Genomic DNA, 18,434 nt, shown 5'->3' with positions numbered 1-18,434 from the left:
AGCAAGTTTTAATTCAACAATGAAAACAGTTGAATTACCCCTTTCATAAACCGTACGAACGATGTTTTTCTTTGAAAATGAAAGAAAAATAGAAGAATATTGTCATGCACCTATATCCGCATTTCTGTCCGACGTCTATTTATTCTTCCTATGTAAAGACTTCCCCCCCCCCCCCCCCCCCTCCACATGAAAGGTTATCCCGAGATAGCTCTCATTACTTTACGAATTTTCAGTTTGTTAGGGATCGTCTTTGCCTAAAAAATGTTCTTTTCTGCTTTCCCACTATCATAATTCATATACGACGAAATAATAGCCTGCGCGATCATTCCCCGAGCATTTTGAAGTAAAGATTGAATGCTGAAAGCTACATCAATGAGGTTATCAGTAAATCGTCTGAAATTTAAATTCAATAGAGAATGAATAATACAGAATTTCACTCAAATTAGTTCGATCCTCGGGATACGATTTTATAATAAATTTTTTAAGAGAATCAAACCGAAACGATATCGGATTATAACGTCATTGATCTCTTTCTTGATATGGTCACGGGAACAAATGAAAAACACGCACATGTTCGATGATTCCCTCGAATCCGAGAGACCGATTGGACTTTGAGTATGGTCAAAGATTGTGTACTGAGATGTGGTGCACAAGTGTCTCCCCGTATTACTCGATCGCAGATATATTCTGGACGTTCGTCAGCGAGGATCGAAAGGGGTTACATTTTTCTAAACCAAGTCTTGTTTTAAACGAACGATTTCCTATTTGAATTTTCTTATTGTTATTTTTCTTCACTTTCCGTTACACAATGTCTTTCGAGCTTGAAATTGGATCGCTCGACGACGAGACGAAGGCATTTGCTAAGAAAGAATTAAGAGAGACTGAGGAAAATGTGAAAAATGGAATTGCGGCGCTACGAAAACTCTTGGAGGGTAAGTCAAATTGAAGAAGAATCTTTCAGTCGTACATTATCAACGTTTCAGACGTTTTCTTTAACATACTATATTTTCTATTTTTTGCCATATTCTTCTTGCAGTTAGGTGTTTTAATTGTCGAATTTCCCAAAGAAACATTAATTTGAAAAAAATTGGAATACCAAATGAACTCGTCAATGATCTTTTTATTTTACGAATTGCTCTTTCCATTGAGATGTTGCAATAATGATAATAAATGAGAAAGGTCAGATTACGGTCATTTCGATTTCTCTTATCTTCATTAAATTCTTCTCTTGTGCGAGATTCATATATTTCCATGCAAATTTTTGTTACTCTCTATTCTGCTGTGGATTTGAAAAAAAAAACCCAATAAATATGATTATTTCGACTCGATGAATAAACATTGCGTGTTGTCAGCCATGAAATTTGAGCGTAATCATGACAACATCATCCTTCTTGCTGATGAGTAGATTCTCCACGATCATAAAAAATAACGAGCCCTGCGGGTTACTGCTTTTCATTTTAATTTTTTTCAATTCTCTTATTTTTTTCCATTTTCTTTCAAAATTCTCAAGTGTCATGCAACGTAGGAGATGTCTTTATAGCGTTAAAATTAGATAAACAAAAGTTTTTTTTCGAAATGTCGAAGTTAAGTCGAGTAAGCACTTGCAACTATGTCTTACTTATTTAATTTTTATCTCCCATTTTTTTCAGACGACAAGACACTTCATTATAGACTCGACGATGATTTTCTGACAATATTTCTACGTCCCTGTAAATTTTACCCCGAAAGCGCGTACGCACTTATGCAAAGAATAGCCGATTTCAAAGTGAAGCACGCAGCTTTACTTGACAACCTCTTGCCCTGTGACGAGCGAAACTCGATAATGGATAATAATGTTGTCAATGTATTGATAAATCGCGATCATAAGAGAAGACGTATTCTTTTGGTCAACGCTGGGAAATCATGGGATCCGTCAAAAGTCACGGCCGATCAAATGTTTCGAATTTTTTATCTTATTCACGAAGCTGCCGTTCTCGAACCTGAGAGTCAAGTAAGTTTTCTATATTTATCTTATTTCTTTGAATCAAACTTACAAATTATTTAAATATTTATAAACAAAGTACATCTTGACGAAACAGGGAGAGAGAGAGAGAGAGAGAAAAGATTTACACAGTTAAAAAATGAGACGGAATACCAGATGATTGTCTGTCGATGCTGATGTTTTCAAAATCATCCATCATCGTACAAAAATATGCGGTATTAAATTGCATCACGTTCTGTATTCACTGCTCTGCAATGTGACTAATGTTTTACCAATATGATATTAAATTGGAGGCGTGTCATAAAAACTATATAGAAATATTAAAAATTTTGCGAATGTTTCATTTGAGGAAATCATTTAAGAAGGGTGGATCGCGACGATACAATGTTGCCATGCTAAACCATGTTAAAAATATTAAGAATTTCAAAATGATCAGAATTTCATAAAATTTGGTAAATGTATTCTTTACAAATCTATAAGACAATATAAATTTTTTTAGATTTTTCTACCACATAGCTCTCGAGTAATTGAACACTAAAGTTCACGTGTATGAGCATAGAGTTTACATATATACAGTTATACATCTCGTGCATAAGAACTTCAATTTAACGCTCAATTATGCGATAACCGTGTGGTAAAAAAATTTGAAAAAAAGTGTATTTATGTACTTGATGCCAAAGAATGTTATCACCAAATTTTATCAAATTCTGGTTATTGTGATTTCGTGATCCACGCTCTTTAAGAAATAAAAATTTTCTTGTCGTTCATTAAAGGCGTTTGAAGAAATTTGAGAATTTTTTCCTATTTCAAATCATGTAGTACACACATACCGAACGGTATTAAAGCGACAGTACCATATTGTAATGGTACTGTCCCGATGTAATTTGATTTTCCTCAAAATAGGAAAAAACATAGAAAAGTCGTTTGAGGGACCGCTAAATATATTTTTTTAAATCTCAAATTATGGGAAAATCTCTTTTTTACATGTACTAACATCCCTCTTCGGTCCACGAAAAAAAAATCGATTTTTTTTAAGCACCCTACTGTATTGAATAATGATCCGATGAAATAATATAGCCGTTCTTTTATTTTTTCAACTATCTAACTTTCTAACGATCTAAAAAATTATCAATGAATAAACATGTCACTTTGTTTCAAAATGATTTTCTGTGATACAAACTCCGCAAAGTTTTTATTTTTATTCAAAGTACGGCACATAATTGTATAGTCTATTATATAGAGTTGTACTTTGGACTACGATATGTGCATGAATAGAAAAATGAAACTCTGTTAGAATATATGGAATTTGGTATGTACGCGTGTATATATAAATGGGGTTCAAAGGTTGAAGATTATCGTAATTTGGTTGAGTGGCTTTAAGAAAATTGTTAATCGTGATAGCTTGATTGGGTGGATAAAGAATCAATGGAAAAATAGAGTCGATGGTCACATGATTTTCATTGCGCTATTTTTTTTATTAATCAATAATTGTACTGTGATTTTACAAATATAGTTGATGCATATTATATATTGATATGGTATATAATAGGTGTGAGCAAAGTCTATCTGTTACTCCCGATAAGATAACTTTTGTATTGAAATCATCCGTCACTGTTATTTTATGATTTTTTCTATTGTATCATCAATAGAAATATAAATAACCGACGAATCAAATTAATTACTTTTATGTCTAATTCGATGCTTGAAATTGAAAAACGTCAAGCCGTTAACACAAATTATGTGCGCAGCATTGTTCTGGATTTTAGGATATCCCATCTCGACAAATTTTAAGGAGGTTCACTACCTACTCGGTGAGTCAAAGATAGATCGCGCGTTTGACTAGCGCAGTGCGTGTGAACGCTTGGCACCTGCGCAACACATACGTGATCACACACAAACATAGAGTCTCGCGTCGTTTACTATCGTGAAGTTAAATGGAGTGAAATATAATGAATAACGGCAAAAATAAAAACTTTTTTTGGAAAGGGAAGCGAGTTAGTGAAAAAGTGTATTATAATAGGTTGCGACTGCAGAAAGTCGGCAAAAATTTGCGGCAAGTTTATGGTTCCGCCAAGGAAGTTGTTCATAACCTCAAGCATAGCGAATGTGCGAAAATCGAAGGTCGTCGGATTATTCATCTCAACACTCTAGGAGAACAGCTTTTTTGCTCTAAATGCAAGAGTATATTATCTATCTTGGATAGTGTACAAGAGCAACGTTTTGGTTTAGCGTCGATTTTCCATGTAAAATGTCGCACATGCGGCATGCTCAACCAAGTGTCGACGGATAAAAAGCATTCAACGACCAATTCGATACAAGCTGAAGATTGTGAATCAAGCACAAGTACGTATGACATTGAAACCTTTGTGACAAAATTCGATCTTGTTAATGGCTGATCTTGTTTACTAAATATTTCTTTTTTATCACAGACAAAAGATTGGACATCGTTGTGGGTCATTGCAATGCAAGTGTCGAAGAGTGCGCTAGACCTAACTGGAGGAAACATTACGACACCAATACGAAAGCCGTGATAGGTAAATTTGATATTAATAATAATATTATATTAATTAATAGTATTATAATCGTTAGAACGAAGTTGCTAGACTGCGTCGTTATCATTTGCAGCCAAAAATTTTTATTTTGCCACGGAGCGAAGAAAACAATTTCAAGATATTTGGAATCCGCAAAGAGAGTTTTGTGAAAAATAGCTCTTCGAAGGGGAACTTTCAAATGCTCAGTGGCAAAATATGAATTTTGAACTCGTGCGAAGAGAGTTTTATGCATTTCAAAGTTCCCCTTCGAAGAACTATTTTGCACAAAATTCCCTTTGTAGATTTTAAATATCTTGAAATTGTTTTCTTCGAATTGTAAATATACCAAGAGGAATTTAATTTCTGCCAAGTTTAAAATTTTCTTTCGGAAGAAAATCAATTCTTATACAATCCGAATAAATCAAATATAAATTTTGCCTCTGAGCAAAGAAAGTTTTATGAATATAAATTGTTCTCCAGAGGGAAAATTTGATTTGTTTCATATATAAATTTTTAATTCCACTCTAAAGCACTCTTATATCGATAGGTTACTGCATACTACAAAATAATTATTCGCAAAATTTTATTTAATTTGTTCCAGGTGTTCTGAACGGAGGAATGGGTAACACCCATTTGAACAAATTGCTGGCTTCGTTAAACATTCCCCCACTTCATTGGAAGGTTTTTAAAAATCACGAGGTGGAAGTAGGAGCAGTCGCAGAATATATGGCGAAGGAAAGTTGCGAAGAAGCTGCACTTCAAGAAAAGAGCTTGACGTTCGAGAATTATGAGAGGGTTAAAGAATTGTTGTAAGTATACGGCATCATTTAAGTTACTCGTCTACTTTAGATGACCAAAGAAAGAAGCAAATTTTTAAGATTTCTCTTCTTTGTAATAACAGTTTTACAGTAATATCTGATAGAGGAGCTGAGAAAAGAAATCTGAAAAATTTACTTTTATTTTAGCCCTCGAAAGTAGACCAGTTCCTTAAAAATGAATTGAAATGATGGAGAATCGTGCATCGATTTGGTTATTCACCAATGTACAATTATTCTATAACGATTGTCGGTTCTATCGAATTTATAAATATGAAAGTGTTTTGTATAAAAATTTATGTACAAATATTTTGACACAATCGAATTCTGAATTTATACAAATTCAACTTGTATTTTTTGTTACATTTTCACTGGCAGCATTTTTGACAGTCATTTAAGATATTTTGTAAAAGAAGAAAGCACATTACATGTATTGATAAGTATGTATATGTATGTTATAATTGTGGGAAAAATAAATGCCTCCATTAATTTGACATAATTCCACTAGTTAATTTTCCTCATCAGGTCCGCAAAATTCATGATTTATTTCTAGACCGTCTCATCTGAAGATTGGTTTTGTTTTCCCTGGCTCGTCTCCGCTCGATGAAGGAAATCTGCAATATGCTCCCGATATGCCGACTCGCATTTGCGTATCATTCGACATGGGATGGACAACTCGAGGTACCGGTCGCAGCTACGACAGCCTGAGTGGCAACGCAGTTCTCATTGGCCTATTCAGCAAAAAAATAATCGCTTACATAGCGGAGAACCGAAAATGTAAGAAGTGCGATGCGGGACATTCCCAACAGGACCATGATTGCAGAAAAAATTGTGCTGGAACAGCCAAAGGGATGGAGCCCAAGGCTGCGGTTGAAATGACCGTGCGAAATCCGATTTTCAAAAAGAATAAAATACAAGTTGGATTGATTGTAGCTGACAATGACAGTACTGCTATTGCAGCAATTCGAAAATCGAGCAATCACGAAGTCGTGAAACAATGTGATAAAAATCACACCAGCAAGGGTGTTGTGAATGAATTGTACAGGCTGAAAGGAAAATACAAGGAACTGACCGTGGACACCATAACATATCTACAGCGCTGTTTTTCATATTGCATATCTCAAAATCAAGGAAATATTCAGGAGATGGCCCGAGCAATACGGAATATCCCGTACCATTGCTTCAATCGACATACCAACTGTGGGAATTGGTGTACTTTTAAAGAACATCCGGAGATTTATCGACACGCGAATATTAATGACGGCTTCCACGATGAGAGTTTGTTTGAATCCCTGCGAAATTTATTTGACATACTCGCAAGCAAAGCAAGTAGTTTCGCTGCTGGTGTTTCCAGCAATGCGAATGAAAGCTTTAATGCGATGCATGTCAGTAAGGCGCCTAAGTCACGCGTGTATGGCATGTCACAATCGGGTGATATGAGGCTGGCATGTGCAGTCCTAAAAAAAAATGTCGGGGAGGAATATGTCGTGAAGCTTACCGAGAAGCTATCGTTGTCTCCTGGGAAATACACTGAACATTATGCAAATAATGAAACCTCCAAGGCAAAAAGAAGGTATCAGTCCGCTATAACTCCGCAATTTAAAAGACGTCGACTGTTTCTCAAAAAACAGAAAACTATGTTACGGCACCAAACCGAATCTTTAGAAGGAGTAACGTATAAAAGGAACATCGATCTTCTCAAACCTCACAATGCTCGATCAGATTCCTCCACGATTGATAAAGAATCTTCTGAGGTTGTAATCTTTTTTGACTTGGAAACGGGAGGTCTTGCTAAAACCGCAGACATTCTTCAGATAGCTGCAACATGCGGTAATTCGTCTTTTTCCGTCTACATACAACCAACACAGAAAATTGATCAACGGGCGAGTGCCATTAACGGATTGCGGATTGTTAACGAGCATCTCGAGTATCGTGGGCAGATAATTCCAACACTACCTTTATCGTCAGGCATGCAAGAATTTTATGCTTTTCTACAAAAGTTCGAAAGAAAATGTGTTTTAACCGCACATAATTGTGAATTTGATTCCTCCAGATTGTTAATTGCTATCGAAAAAACGAACATGACAGATGAATTCGAAACAGTCGTGCATGGGTTTTGCGATACACTAGCAATAACAAGAAGAATGCCTGGATCGAGTGCAAGAGGAAATAAATTATCAGAATTGGCAAAATATTATAACATCCAGTCGAATGATGCCCACAATGCCGCTGCTGACGTTGCCATGCTTGAAGCGGTTATCAAAAAATTGAATGTTTCTGATGAGATATTGATCAAGTCTGCCGTAACGTGGAAAAAAGTTATTGAAAAAAAAGATTTTCTCAGACGATTGCCAAAGGAGATGATGAGACTTGATAAGATAAAAGACTGTACATCGTTGGGCACACGGAAAAAAATGGTTGCAGCTGGAATTACACTCGAGATGATTAAATGCGCCTACGACGAAAATAAAATTTTCGGACTGATCAATCTCTTGGGCGAAGATGAGAACGGGATTTTGCGGGTCACGAAATCGCGCAAAATCGTTCAAAAAATTTACGATTTTCTAAGTCGTACTTAGTCGTACTAGTACGATGTTAGTCATCCCAAACATGTGATATATAAACGTGATATTGATCTGTGTGATCATGTTCTTTTGTTATTTGCTGATTTTTAAAAAGTAATACGAATTGCGAAACATAATGTGATAGAAAAAAGGTAACATTGTTCGTACATCGATATTTTGTTATTTTGAAAAAAAGTAATAGTTTATATATGAAGGTTTGAAATTTAAAGAATAACTAATGAAAGTCATACTTAGTACAATGTAAGTCATGACAGAAAAGATATATAAAAATATATATATAATAAGAGAAAAATATATATGCAATAAAAGAGATATTGTTTTTACATTTATATTTTGTTTCTACCTTTTTATTTTGCTCCTACATTCCTACTTATACGTTTAGTTATAAAAATAATAAAACATTTATAAAAGAGTTATTTTTTTATTCGTTTTCGTTTGAGTGTTTAAACTGCTGTTTTAAAAGGCGCGCCAATACCCGAGATTGCGGCGTTGCCACATGTCAGTTGCAAGAGCTGCCCAAACGAGAAATTCGGTAAATTTTTGCAGTATTTTAACAATTTCTCGCACTGTAGGTACCCAATTTCTCAGAAGTTTTTTAATTCGGTTTTATTAATTATTCATCCCTTACCACACCAAATTTTATTAAAAACTCGCTGTTATTTCTATTTAAATTTCGGCATTGAAACCCCTTTGTAGTGACGAGCGCCATAAGACGCCATGTTAGATGCCTGATATTTACCGAAATTCATTTATTATATAACTCAGCCCACAGTCTTTAAATCATCACGAAAATTGGTATACGCGACTTTTACAACACAAATAATGGGTAGACCAAGTTTCATCGAAAACTCGCTGTTAATTCTTTTAGGTAGTGAACCTCCTTAAAAGCTTCGATCGGTATGAAAGTGGGAACACGGTATTTTAAAAGATGGCACCACCGGATGGGGCCGAACAGTGGCGTTATCTGTTAACTCGATGCGGCACTATATGAAATGAAAAAAGTTGAACCGGGTCGATCGGACCCAAAAATTGATAAAAGAAATTGATTCACAACGCGTACGGTTGATGTTTTTCGATCGTAGGAATAACCTAGAAATCGGTAATAAACAAGTTTGCTTTCAAACCAGTATCAAACATGAATTACACCGAATATGATCGGACGAGTATGTAAATAATTCGGTGTTAATAATGCAAAACTACTGAAATGAAGTAAAGTACTGAATGAACCCTCGGGATCTTTCAACTTTTTTGCTGAAATTTTACGGGATGTATTGAAAAAACGGAATAATAATTTTGGAAACTTATGTATCTCTTCGTCACATTATGAAAATCTTAAGATAACACTAGCAAGTAAAAAAAAAGATGAAAGTCCCTTATCAGCCAAAGGGAAATCCTTTGTTTTAAAATCGAAGTTTCATTCGTTAGGCCTGCTACATACGGTCAATAATATTGCGCAATATAGATGATTGCACGATATTATTGAACGTGTAGATGTAGTATTGAAACATTGCGCAATCATTGAACAGAAGTTTGAGCTATCTTAAATTTATGGCGCACTACACAGCATACAAACTTATTGTGTAATATTATAGACCGTGTGTAGCGGGCCTTATTGGAATGACTGAATGCGATGTTTAATCTAGAGTCACGGTAGCGACTCAAGGCAAGAATGTTTATGTTTAAGGAGGTACGGCTAGCAAGCGAAATTCAACTTTTGGACTTGAATCTTTTATATATTTATATGTATTTCTATATATTTTCATACCTAGATGAATACTTTATGCAGCTGTTCCCAAAATTTAAACAATGTTGACTGTTTTTCGTACGTTGGTACGTAATAAATTTTTAAAGTTGGGTATTTTAAGGTAATAAAGCAAGTCCCCTTATAGAGGCAATCTGCCGAAGTTTAGGTATCACAGTTTTGATGCTCTTGCACCAAACTAAGGTAATTCAAAAATTGAATTCCGGTTGATGTGGTATAACAGATATTGTGAAAATCAAAAAATGCTAATTCACCGTCTCAATTAATTACTATATTACAATCAGTATTGCGAGTAATGCACTACTTTCAGTAATGCATTGTGCGTTTCATTACTTATTATTTTGGTAATAAATAATGGATTAGTTTCTATTAACCATTAATTTGTTTAATTATAAATGAATATATTTTCCATACTAATTAATTTTTTAAATATGTTACGAAAGTTTTTTTTTATTACCCATTACTTATTAAAATTTTTATTGGATTCAATTCAATTGCTCATTAATTTTTTTAATGCGTAATGAACTGATTATTATAAATTATTACTTTTAACATCTTTAATCTCAAAAAATGGAATCAAGAAGAGGATGTAAATACTAATCCTTTTTATTTGTACGATTTGAATGCATTTCGATTAATAATAAATGACAAATTCATCTTGATAAAAAAAAAGTATTGAATCAAAACTCCGAGTCTTTGTCATTGGTCAAAACCGAATACTTTGAAAAATCGAAAATACCAGCAATTCTTGAAAAGTCACAGGGATTATAAACACTAGTTAATAATTTTCTGAAGTTCTTAACACCCTGTTCAAACAATATATTACTCGCTAAATAATGAGGGATATTTCTATAGCTTTAATAAAGTCATCATTTTTAAATTTGGGGATGTTTCATTGTGCTTTTTGCACAATTTTTCAAAAATCATTACAAAGTTCTTAAAAAATCATGAACTTTGCACATGTTTTTGCGAAAAAAATTCAATGCAGTAAGTAATAAATTCCTAAGGCATGAAGCGGACAGCTTCGGAAAAACCGTCTCCAGAAAAAATCGAATAGCAAAGTTGATAGAAAGGAAAAAATCTTAAATAAATTTAAAAACATTTCAGTGAATTATTTAATATGTTCGATACAATTTGAAACTATTTTTTATTCTATTGCGTATCAGTTAATTTTTTCTTAATGAATGATAATTGATCAATATCGATACGAAATGAATAATGAATGAACAAGACAGGTAAAGAGATGATTATTGAAGTAGGCAAATTTATATAGTGATGAATACGATGAAATTGACTTTGAAAATGCGATCGTCAAACCAAGTTTGCGCGTGCGAGTTTTGACCAACCACAGATAACTTATTCATTTTTCAATAAAACTAATTTATTTATTAAAAAAGACTCGAGTATTCAATAAATGGAAAAAAATTGATAGAATACAATGTGATTCAGACAATAGAAATGGATATAAACTCTCTATGTTAAAAAAAATCATAAAAATTTTATTCAATAGAAAAAAAAATTCATGCTCAAATGAGGACAAATTGCGTATTTTAAATTAAAAAGTCAATAATTATACCATCTAATACTATCCATATTAATATATGCCTTAGAAAATTTACTTCATCTTTGATAAGACAAAACACCGACAAGTATAAAATCAAAAATCTTACATTTATTTTTTTAAATTCAATGCATTAGTATTAGCTTACTCAACATTTCGAATTAGTTCCAAGGTTTTGTGTCCTGTCGTAGCCCTTATTTAAAAATGTACAATGATTACTGCAAAGGCAGTTCTAGTAAATGACCTCTTATGATTTCAGCATCTAAACATCGTCTTGTTAAATATTTATTTAATGAAGTTCAAATGAATACTACACTATATATGGGTCATTCCATATCAATTCAACGACGTTGTGACGAGGACCCTCTTCGATTTAAAAAATTTTTGAATATGTTTTTATACAGGTAAAAAGAAGTCTTCAGTTAAATCTTTAGCTCTTTATCTCCACCCATTCCGGAGTTATCGATGTTTACTTAAAAAATGTATATCTATGACTATTATAGTGATAATGTCACTTAATTTCGGTCGAGTTAAATTTTAGTTAAATTTTCGTCTGAAACTAAGTATCAATCGATGGAGAAAAAATTATTGAATCGTTTTATGAGTGCTAAATCCATACTCAACACGCAACAAATTCATTCTGCCACACCGAATACTGATAACACAACTATTGTAAAAAGACTTTCTAGACTACGGAAATAAAAAGGCATAATATTAAAAAGAAAAAAAAATAGAAAATAGAAGAAAAAGTCTGTAATGACAGTGAATCAAATAAGATGTAAAATTTAAGAGAAAATTTATGTATTTTTGAGACTCATTGAAGAAGTTACGTGATCTTACAAGAAAAACAAATCGAAATTACAAAATAAAATTTATTTTTCAATTTTTTTACTATAAATTATTTGAAGCCCATCTCGCAACAAGGCTCAAAAATTTTGTTTTTTAACACAGAATTTTATGAAGTTTTTTGAAAAAAATGAAGTGTTCCATTGAACGAAAAACCAATTTTTTGACTAAAAATAGCCGAAAAACCATTGAAAAAAATTATTATTCTTCTTTGCTTCCTCATAAAGGAAGCTATGTGAGGATGAAAATTTTTTTTTCCAGTTTTCAATATCAATGTGCTCAAAATGTCCAAAAACATCATGTGCGTGTGTGTGCTGTGTGTGCGTGTGTTCTGGCACTGCAAAATTCAAACGCTTATTATAACTCGAAAACGATTTGAGATATCCGGCTACCGGTTTGCATAGATGTTAATCTGAACAAGCTCTTCATTCTCTGATAATTTTGTCAGAATTTGATAAATCTTGAAATTTCCGGAAGTTAGAGCGTCGACACCCTTTTTTTAAAAATTCCCAAATTTAATACTGACCTTCCTATTATGATGATCAATATATAAAAAAAAATTAGTAATAAATCTGGATGGGTATCAGAAGTTAGAACGACTAAAATTTTGAACAGGCATAGATATTCAGAATGCCTGTTTGAAATGATTTTTTTATAACCTTTAGTAATGAATTGTTCATTTGAAGCAAGTTTCGCGAGAATAGATGGAACAACTCCTTATAAATCATCGTGCATTTGTGTTTTGAACTACATGAGTGTCACATAGGGTTTCACTAAGCCTACTGTCCAGGTGACATAAAACATAAATCTCCAATTTTTCAACAGCATTCGTGCTGTGACTTATGATTTTATTTCACTACTTTTTGTGCACTGTGAACTTGAAAAATTTTTACAGAATATTGGAAAATCAAATTCTTCATGTTAGGGCACAATATAGATAATATTCTGTTATTGTTAATTCATTTTTCGTTCGTTCCAAGGAATGCACACTACATGAGTAACATATGTAGGGTTTATTCAATGAGACTATCGTTCAGATGTAATGATTATCACTCATCAGAATGTACTTGCGAAACGACAATTATTGAAAAAATTTTTAATTAAAATTATTCCCTGCCTCGTCGAAAGAGATATCGAAAAAAGGGAATAAACATTTTTAAATCAAATTACAGCTAATTTATTTAAAAATTCAAAAAATTACAACGAATTATAAATTTCAATGTTGAGGTTAAGTCGTTAAATAACGACATGATTTCAACGACTAAGGCACTCGAATATTTTTTTCAGATAACGCGATATTGATCGATTGGAATAATGAAATCCAACATAAGGGGGTCACCGCGTGTGGCAGCCGGATTTTGTGGGGCTTTTCGCGATTTTTTTGCGGCAAGGAGAAAAAATATAGACTTTTGAAATTTGAAGGGTTTATTCAATGGTATTTCAACTCTTTGGTAAAATTTTTCAACTCTGATATCCCTGGTAGTACTCGGTGTAAAACTACTCCACATGTACCCATATGTTTCTTCATAGTCTCCACGATTCTGGGGGATCGGTTTATCTGAGATCAAAAAACCAAGGAGCGTTTTGATTTGTAAAGCAGTGAAAAATTTAAGGGTTTGTCCGTTTTGAAACACTTGATTTAAATTTTTCAAAATGTTGCATAGCTCAATAATCCTTCAGTTTTGATATTTCTGTATGATTTTAGTTCAGGCGATAGCCACTGCTTTACAAATCAAAACGTTCCTTAGTTTTTTGATCGCAGATAAACGGAACCTCCGTAATCGTGGAGACCATGCAGAAACATATGGTTTCCTGTGAAGTAATTTTACACCGAATAAACCCGAAATATCAGAGTTAAAAAATTCTACCATAGAGTTGAATACCATTGAATCAACCCGGTATGCAAAAGAAAATACGAAACCAACTGTAAATAATTTCAACGAAACAATTAAGAGAAGATTTTACGAATCATGAAAAAACTGTATATTAAAAAAAAAATACAAATCTGTAATTATGTTGTAAAGGAAAAAAAAAATTCAAATAGAACTTGAGAAATTCATTCCTACGGGAAGCACCCGGAACTTGAGAAAGTTCTAGTGAATCAAAAAAGTTACCATCTTAGTTATGTGCAGCACTAAAATTTATGACATCAATCGGAGGATAGGTATTTTATTAGTTCAAATGCAATAAAAAATAAGGGTAAATTTGGATAGGAGTTAAGTGTCAAGTTTGAAAAAAAAAAAATATTTTCAAGATGACCAACAAAACGGTATTAAGAGTCTTCGGACGCTGGTTTTCTGTGACATCAAAAACTGCCGCAGTTGCCACTCTTTTTCTGTTAATCCGAAAAAATGTTATATCAGTGTTATTTGTTTCCTGAATTTGGGAGCCTTTTTACTCTAAAGTTTGATTTTGCGGAGGTTTTTTCGACAAATTCGATCTCAAAAAATTATTTATTTACACGCTATTTTTCAAATTTTTAGTATATTCATTCGATAATTATTACTGACAATAAACTCCCAAAATTTCATTTAAATCACTTATAACTTTTTGAGCTACAACACAAATAGTTTTTGAAAAAGTAGTTTCCAGATAAACGCGTTTAAAATTTCAACAAGTGAGCACTATTATTTGTAGTAACTTACCAATTAATCAGCAGTAAATGCCCGAATATTCAATACTTTGAGTTTTCCTTTGATCAGTATATTCTTGGGGTATACCATACTTTCGAAATATGTAAAAAAAATGAATATTTTGAAAATTATAAAGGGATTTTTCGCATTAAAAGAAAAGAAAAAGAAAGTATTCTTTCTTTCAAGCTATCGATCTATGAGAATTTTTTCAGAACTTTTTCGAAATTTTTTAAAAATTGAAACAAAAAATCAAAAAAAGTTGTTTTTTCGTGACGACGATTTGAAATCGTTGCGACGTCACAAAACTGGCACATTTTCATATAGAACGGTAGGCTCTCGCTACGTTGGCTTTTAAGATGATGGATCAGTTGGTAATCACAACCGTGAGTGTGAGAGAGATAGCTGCAAATTTTGAAAAGAAAATTTTTCCACATCGTTCGTCTGATCGAAAAAATAAAAATGTCATCGGATTTTTGCGATCGTGCTGCGTACGATGACATTTTTATTATTTTAATCGGACGAACGATGTCAAAGAGTTTCAATTTCAAAAATTCGAGGTGTGATTACCGACTGATCCATCATCTTAAGGAGTTTCGGTACAGTAAACCAAAATGCTTGGGTTATTTTGAAATTTTTTCCATATTTTCGTCGATAATGTGAAGGCTCACCTGCAAAAATTGAGATTGATTCACAACACAGTTTTTGAGAAATACATTTTTTTTATGAAGCATTTTAACACGGGATTAGATGGCACAAACCACATTTTTTTTTGTCATAATTTGAAAAATGCTTACACATTAAAAAGAAAAACACCAACTTCCACGTTGTATTAAACTGATAATTGTGTCAAATTTTCAAGAAGTTTCTCTGCATAGTTTGTTAGATTTTCGTAAAAACAAATTACTGAACTGCTCATTTTCCATCGACTCGCCACGGTCGAAGAAAGTAACGGCAACGTTGCATTATGTCAGGATCGGCACGAAATTTCAAACAGTCAAGTGGAGTGGATGGATGAGGTTATGTGTATCGTATGAAACCGAGCAATATTCATATTTTGTCCAACCTCTGTCTGTTTCACTCTTTTATCATGAACAGCTTCGGTCACCCATTTGCCTTTCCACCGTTTTCTTGGCACCATTACGATAATAATAAAAAAACAATTCAACACTACTGACAAAATGATCGTGAGGTTGAAACTTCGAGACCGAGGTTAGATTGTCCACACAGCTGTTCGAGAGGACCTGTCGACAGAGCAGGCCGGCCACTACACGCGAAACGAAACACGACGGAGCAATGCCGTGGTTGTCACGTTCGCGTCACATTTTTCGATAATTTTTAGAAATAACATAAAAAAATCCATAATATGTAAAGTAAACTATAACATTCATCATTACAGAAAATATGGAAGGACATATAATTACACACATATTATTCGTAATAAAGCCTACTCTTAATAATGAAAAGTGAGAGTGTAGAAGTTGGCGCCCTGCTAGAATACAATGGATTTGCCACCCTGATCCCCCCCCCCCCCCCAAAGATAAGCTGTACCGAAACTTCTTAATACTTGACGTCGAGGCCCCTACCGTGTCTCTTCGCATGAATAGATAAAGTGAATAAATCCAAAGTATTTTCTATCTTCATTGATTCATATTGTTAAAAATTTGTGTATTTATGTTAAACTGATAACTTACAGGTGCGAGGAGTCGTTGTAATAATGGATTTCGAAGGTTTGTCAATGAAACAAGTGATGGGTTTGACGCCATCTTTCAGCATGCGGCTTTTATCCTTCATTCAAGATGCGATGCCACTTAGATTGAAGGAAGTGCATTTTGTGAAACAACCTTTTCTTTTCGACATTGTTTGGCGCATGTTCAAACCTTTCATTCGCGAAAAATTGCGGAAACGCATGTTCTTCCATGGTGCGAAAATGAACTCGCTTCACACTCACTTGCTACCGAGCCACTTGCCGAAAAATTATGGTGGCGAGCTGCCCGAAATAAATTACACGGCGGCTGATTGGTACCCAACGATCGATAAATGCGAGGATAACATCAAACGTTAGTGAATCAACTTTTTCTAAACATAATTTATATTAACCGAAAAACTTATATATGAGGGTGATGCAAAAAAATCGATATTTTTTTTCTCAGAGCTCCAACGAAAATCGTCAGTACATCAAAAAAAGTAATCTTCTCAAAATTTCAGGTTAAAAAAAAATCGATAGTGTTCAAGCCACTTTTCGATATTTTCCTGTTTTTTCTCTAAAATTGAAAAAATAATTTATTTTATTTTTTTCTGTATATTTAGATACAAATTATGAGACAAATAATTATTCTTGTCGTCCTTCCAAAGAAAAAGGTAAATGTACTTTGCAAAAACATAGTTTTTCAAAACTACATCTTATAATAATGATTTTTGTATTTTCTTAATCGATTGATTTCAATTTTCCTCTATTTTTCATAGATATAAGTATTTTTATGCACGAAAACTTGCTAGGGCATCGTACAAATATGACAACGTATCAAATAAAACTGTGTTTTGCCGAATTCAAATTGTTTATTTCAAAGTTTGATATTTCAATGCAGAAAACGTTAAAATTTGGGAAGTTTTCTCGTGTGTTATAAAAATTAGTAAAATATTTTGACCGAATTCTGTTAGAAAAAAATAGAGACTAATGGATGCAAAATCGCAAATATTTTTCATCAAACTTCCAAAATCGGTTTGGTAATTTCCGCGAATTAAAAAAAAATTAAATTAACAAGATCGAAATAGGCCTATTGTACAAAGTTGCCTTCCTAATGCCTTCCAAATAGTTTTTGAAGTAAAACTTCTATAGGCGCGCTGGGCTTGGGGGGTAAACTGGTGAAAATCTTGTTACGGAAGTGTGTAACGGAAGTGCTACGAAAAGTGTGAATGCGCATGCGCATGAACATTTTCGTTCTCTCTCATGCTCATTGCCATGGGTTCGTGTGATTGGACGAGGCGAACGATAATTGACAAAGAGATATATGTTAGTAGAGATAGAAATACCTAATACACAGTGTAGGCCTATCGTCCCCACCCTTTTATTTAGTCTTGAGCCCTGACTTGGAAGTATTGCAGGAGAACGAGAGACAAAGAGTGATGCGCACGCACATTTTTTTTCTCTTTTTCTGTCATTTACGCAGTGTTAGTGCGTTAGCCTGCTTTACACGAACAACAACAAAAATAAGCCCCAACAAAAATAAACCCAAACAAAAATAAACCCCAACAAAAATAAACTCCAACAAAAATAAACCCCAACAAAAATAAACCACAACAAAAAAAAGCCCCAACAAAAATAAGCTCCAACAAAAATAAACCCCAACAAAAATAAACCCCAACAAAAATAAACCCCAACAAAAATAAACCCCAACAAAAATAAACCCCAACAAAAATAAACCCCAACAAAAATAAACCCAAACAAAAATAAACTTTCAACTTGATTGTTTTATAATTGATTTTTTAAGAATCTCAAAATAAAATAGCACTGTTCTTTTGTAAAAAAAAGTCTGAACTTTACGAAAAAATTTTCTAAAATATTTAAAAAATGGTACATTAGGAGCAATTTTACAGTTATAATTGCTTTTTCAGGATTTATATGACCCCTGAGAATATTTAAAATATTTTAATCAAAAAGTTGAGGTTTTTTCACATAAAAATGTTTAGTGTTCCGAAAAATAATTCACGGGTTCGATATTT

The 18,434-nt window shown here is 33.3% G+C and overlaps 1 protein-coding gene across 2 annotated transcripts in view; it reads left to right on the top strand.

Annotated features, from left to right (window-relative positions):
• The first annotated feature begins 641 nt into the window (after positions 1–641).
• Positions 642–18,434, top strand: part of LOC122418196 (retinaldehyde-binding protein 1) — a 19,781-nt gene continuing 1,988 nt past the window's right edge. Inside the window, exons 1-4 of one of the 2 annotated variants that reach the window (XM_043432268.1) lie at positions 1,854–1,990; positions 3,730–4,324; positions 4,411–4,515; positions 5,114–8,240. In XM_043432268.1, the coding sequence (XP_043288203.1) occupies positions 5,960–7,906 (1,947 nt within the window). In that variant the 5' untranslated portion in view covers positions 1,854–1,990; positions 3,730–4,324; positions 4,411–4,515; positions 5,114–5,959 and the 3' untranslated portion in view covers positions 7,907–8,240. Of the gene's footprint in view, positions 933–1,649; positions 1,991–3,729; positions 4,325–4,410; positions 4,516–5,113; positions 8,241–16,407; positions 16,772–18,434 lie in introns of those variants that run through there. The other variant, XM_043432269.1, reaches the window with a different exon arrangement.

This window comes from Venturia canescens, chromosome 11, assembly GCF_019457755.1.
Source record: "Venturia canescens isolate UGA chromosome 11, ASM1945775v1, whole genome shotgun sequence".
In the NCBI taxonomy this organism is placed as follows: domain Eukaryota; kingdom Metazoa; phylum Arthropoda; class Insecta; order Hymenoptera; family Ichneumonidae; genus Venturia; species Venturia canescens.
This window is presented reverse-complemented; position numbering and strand designations above follow the sequence as displayed.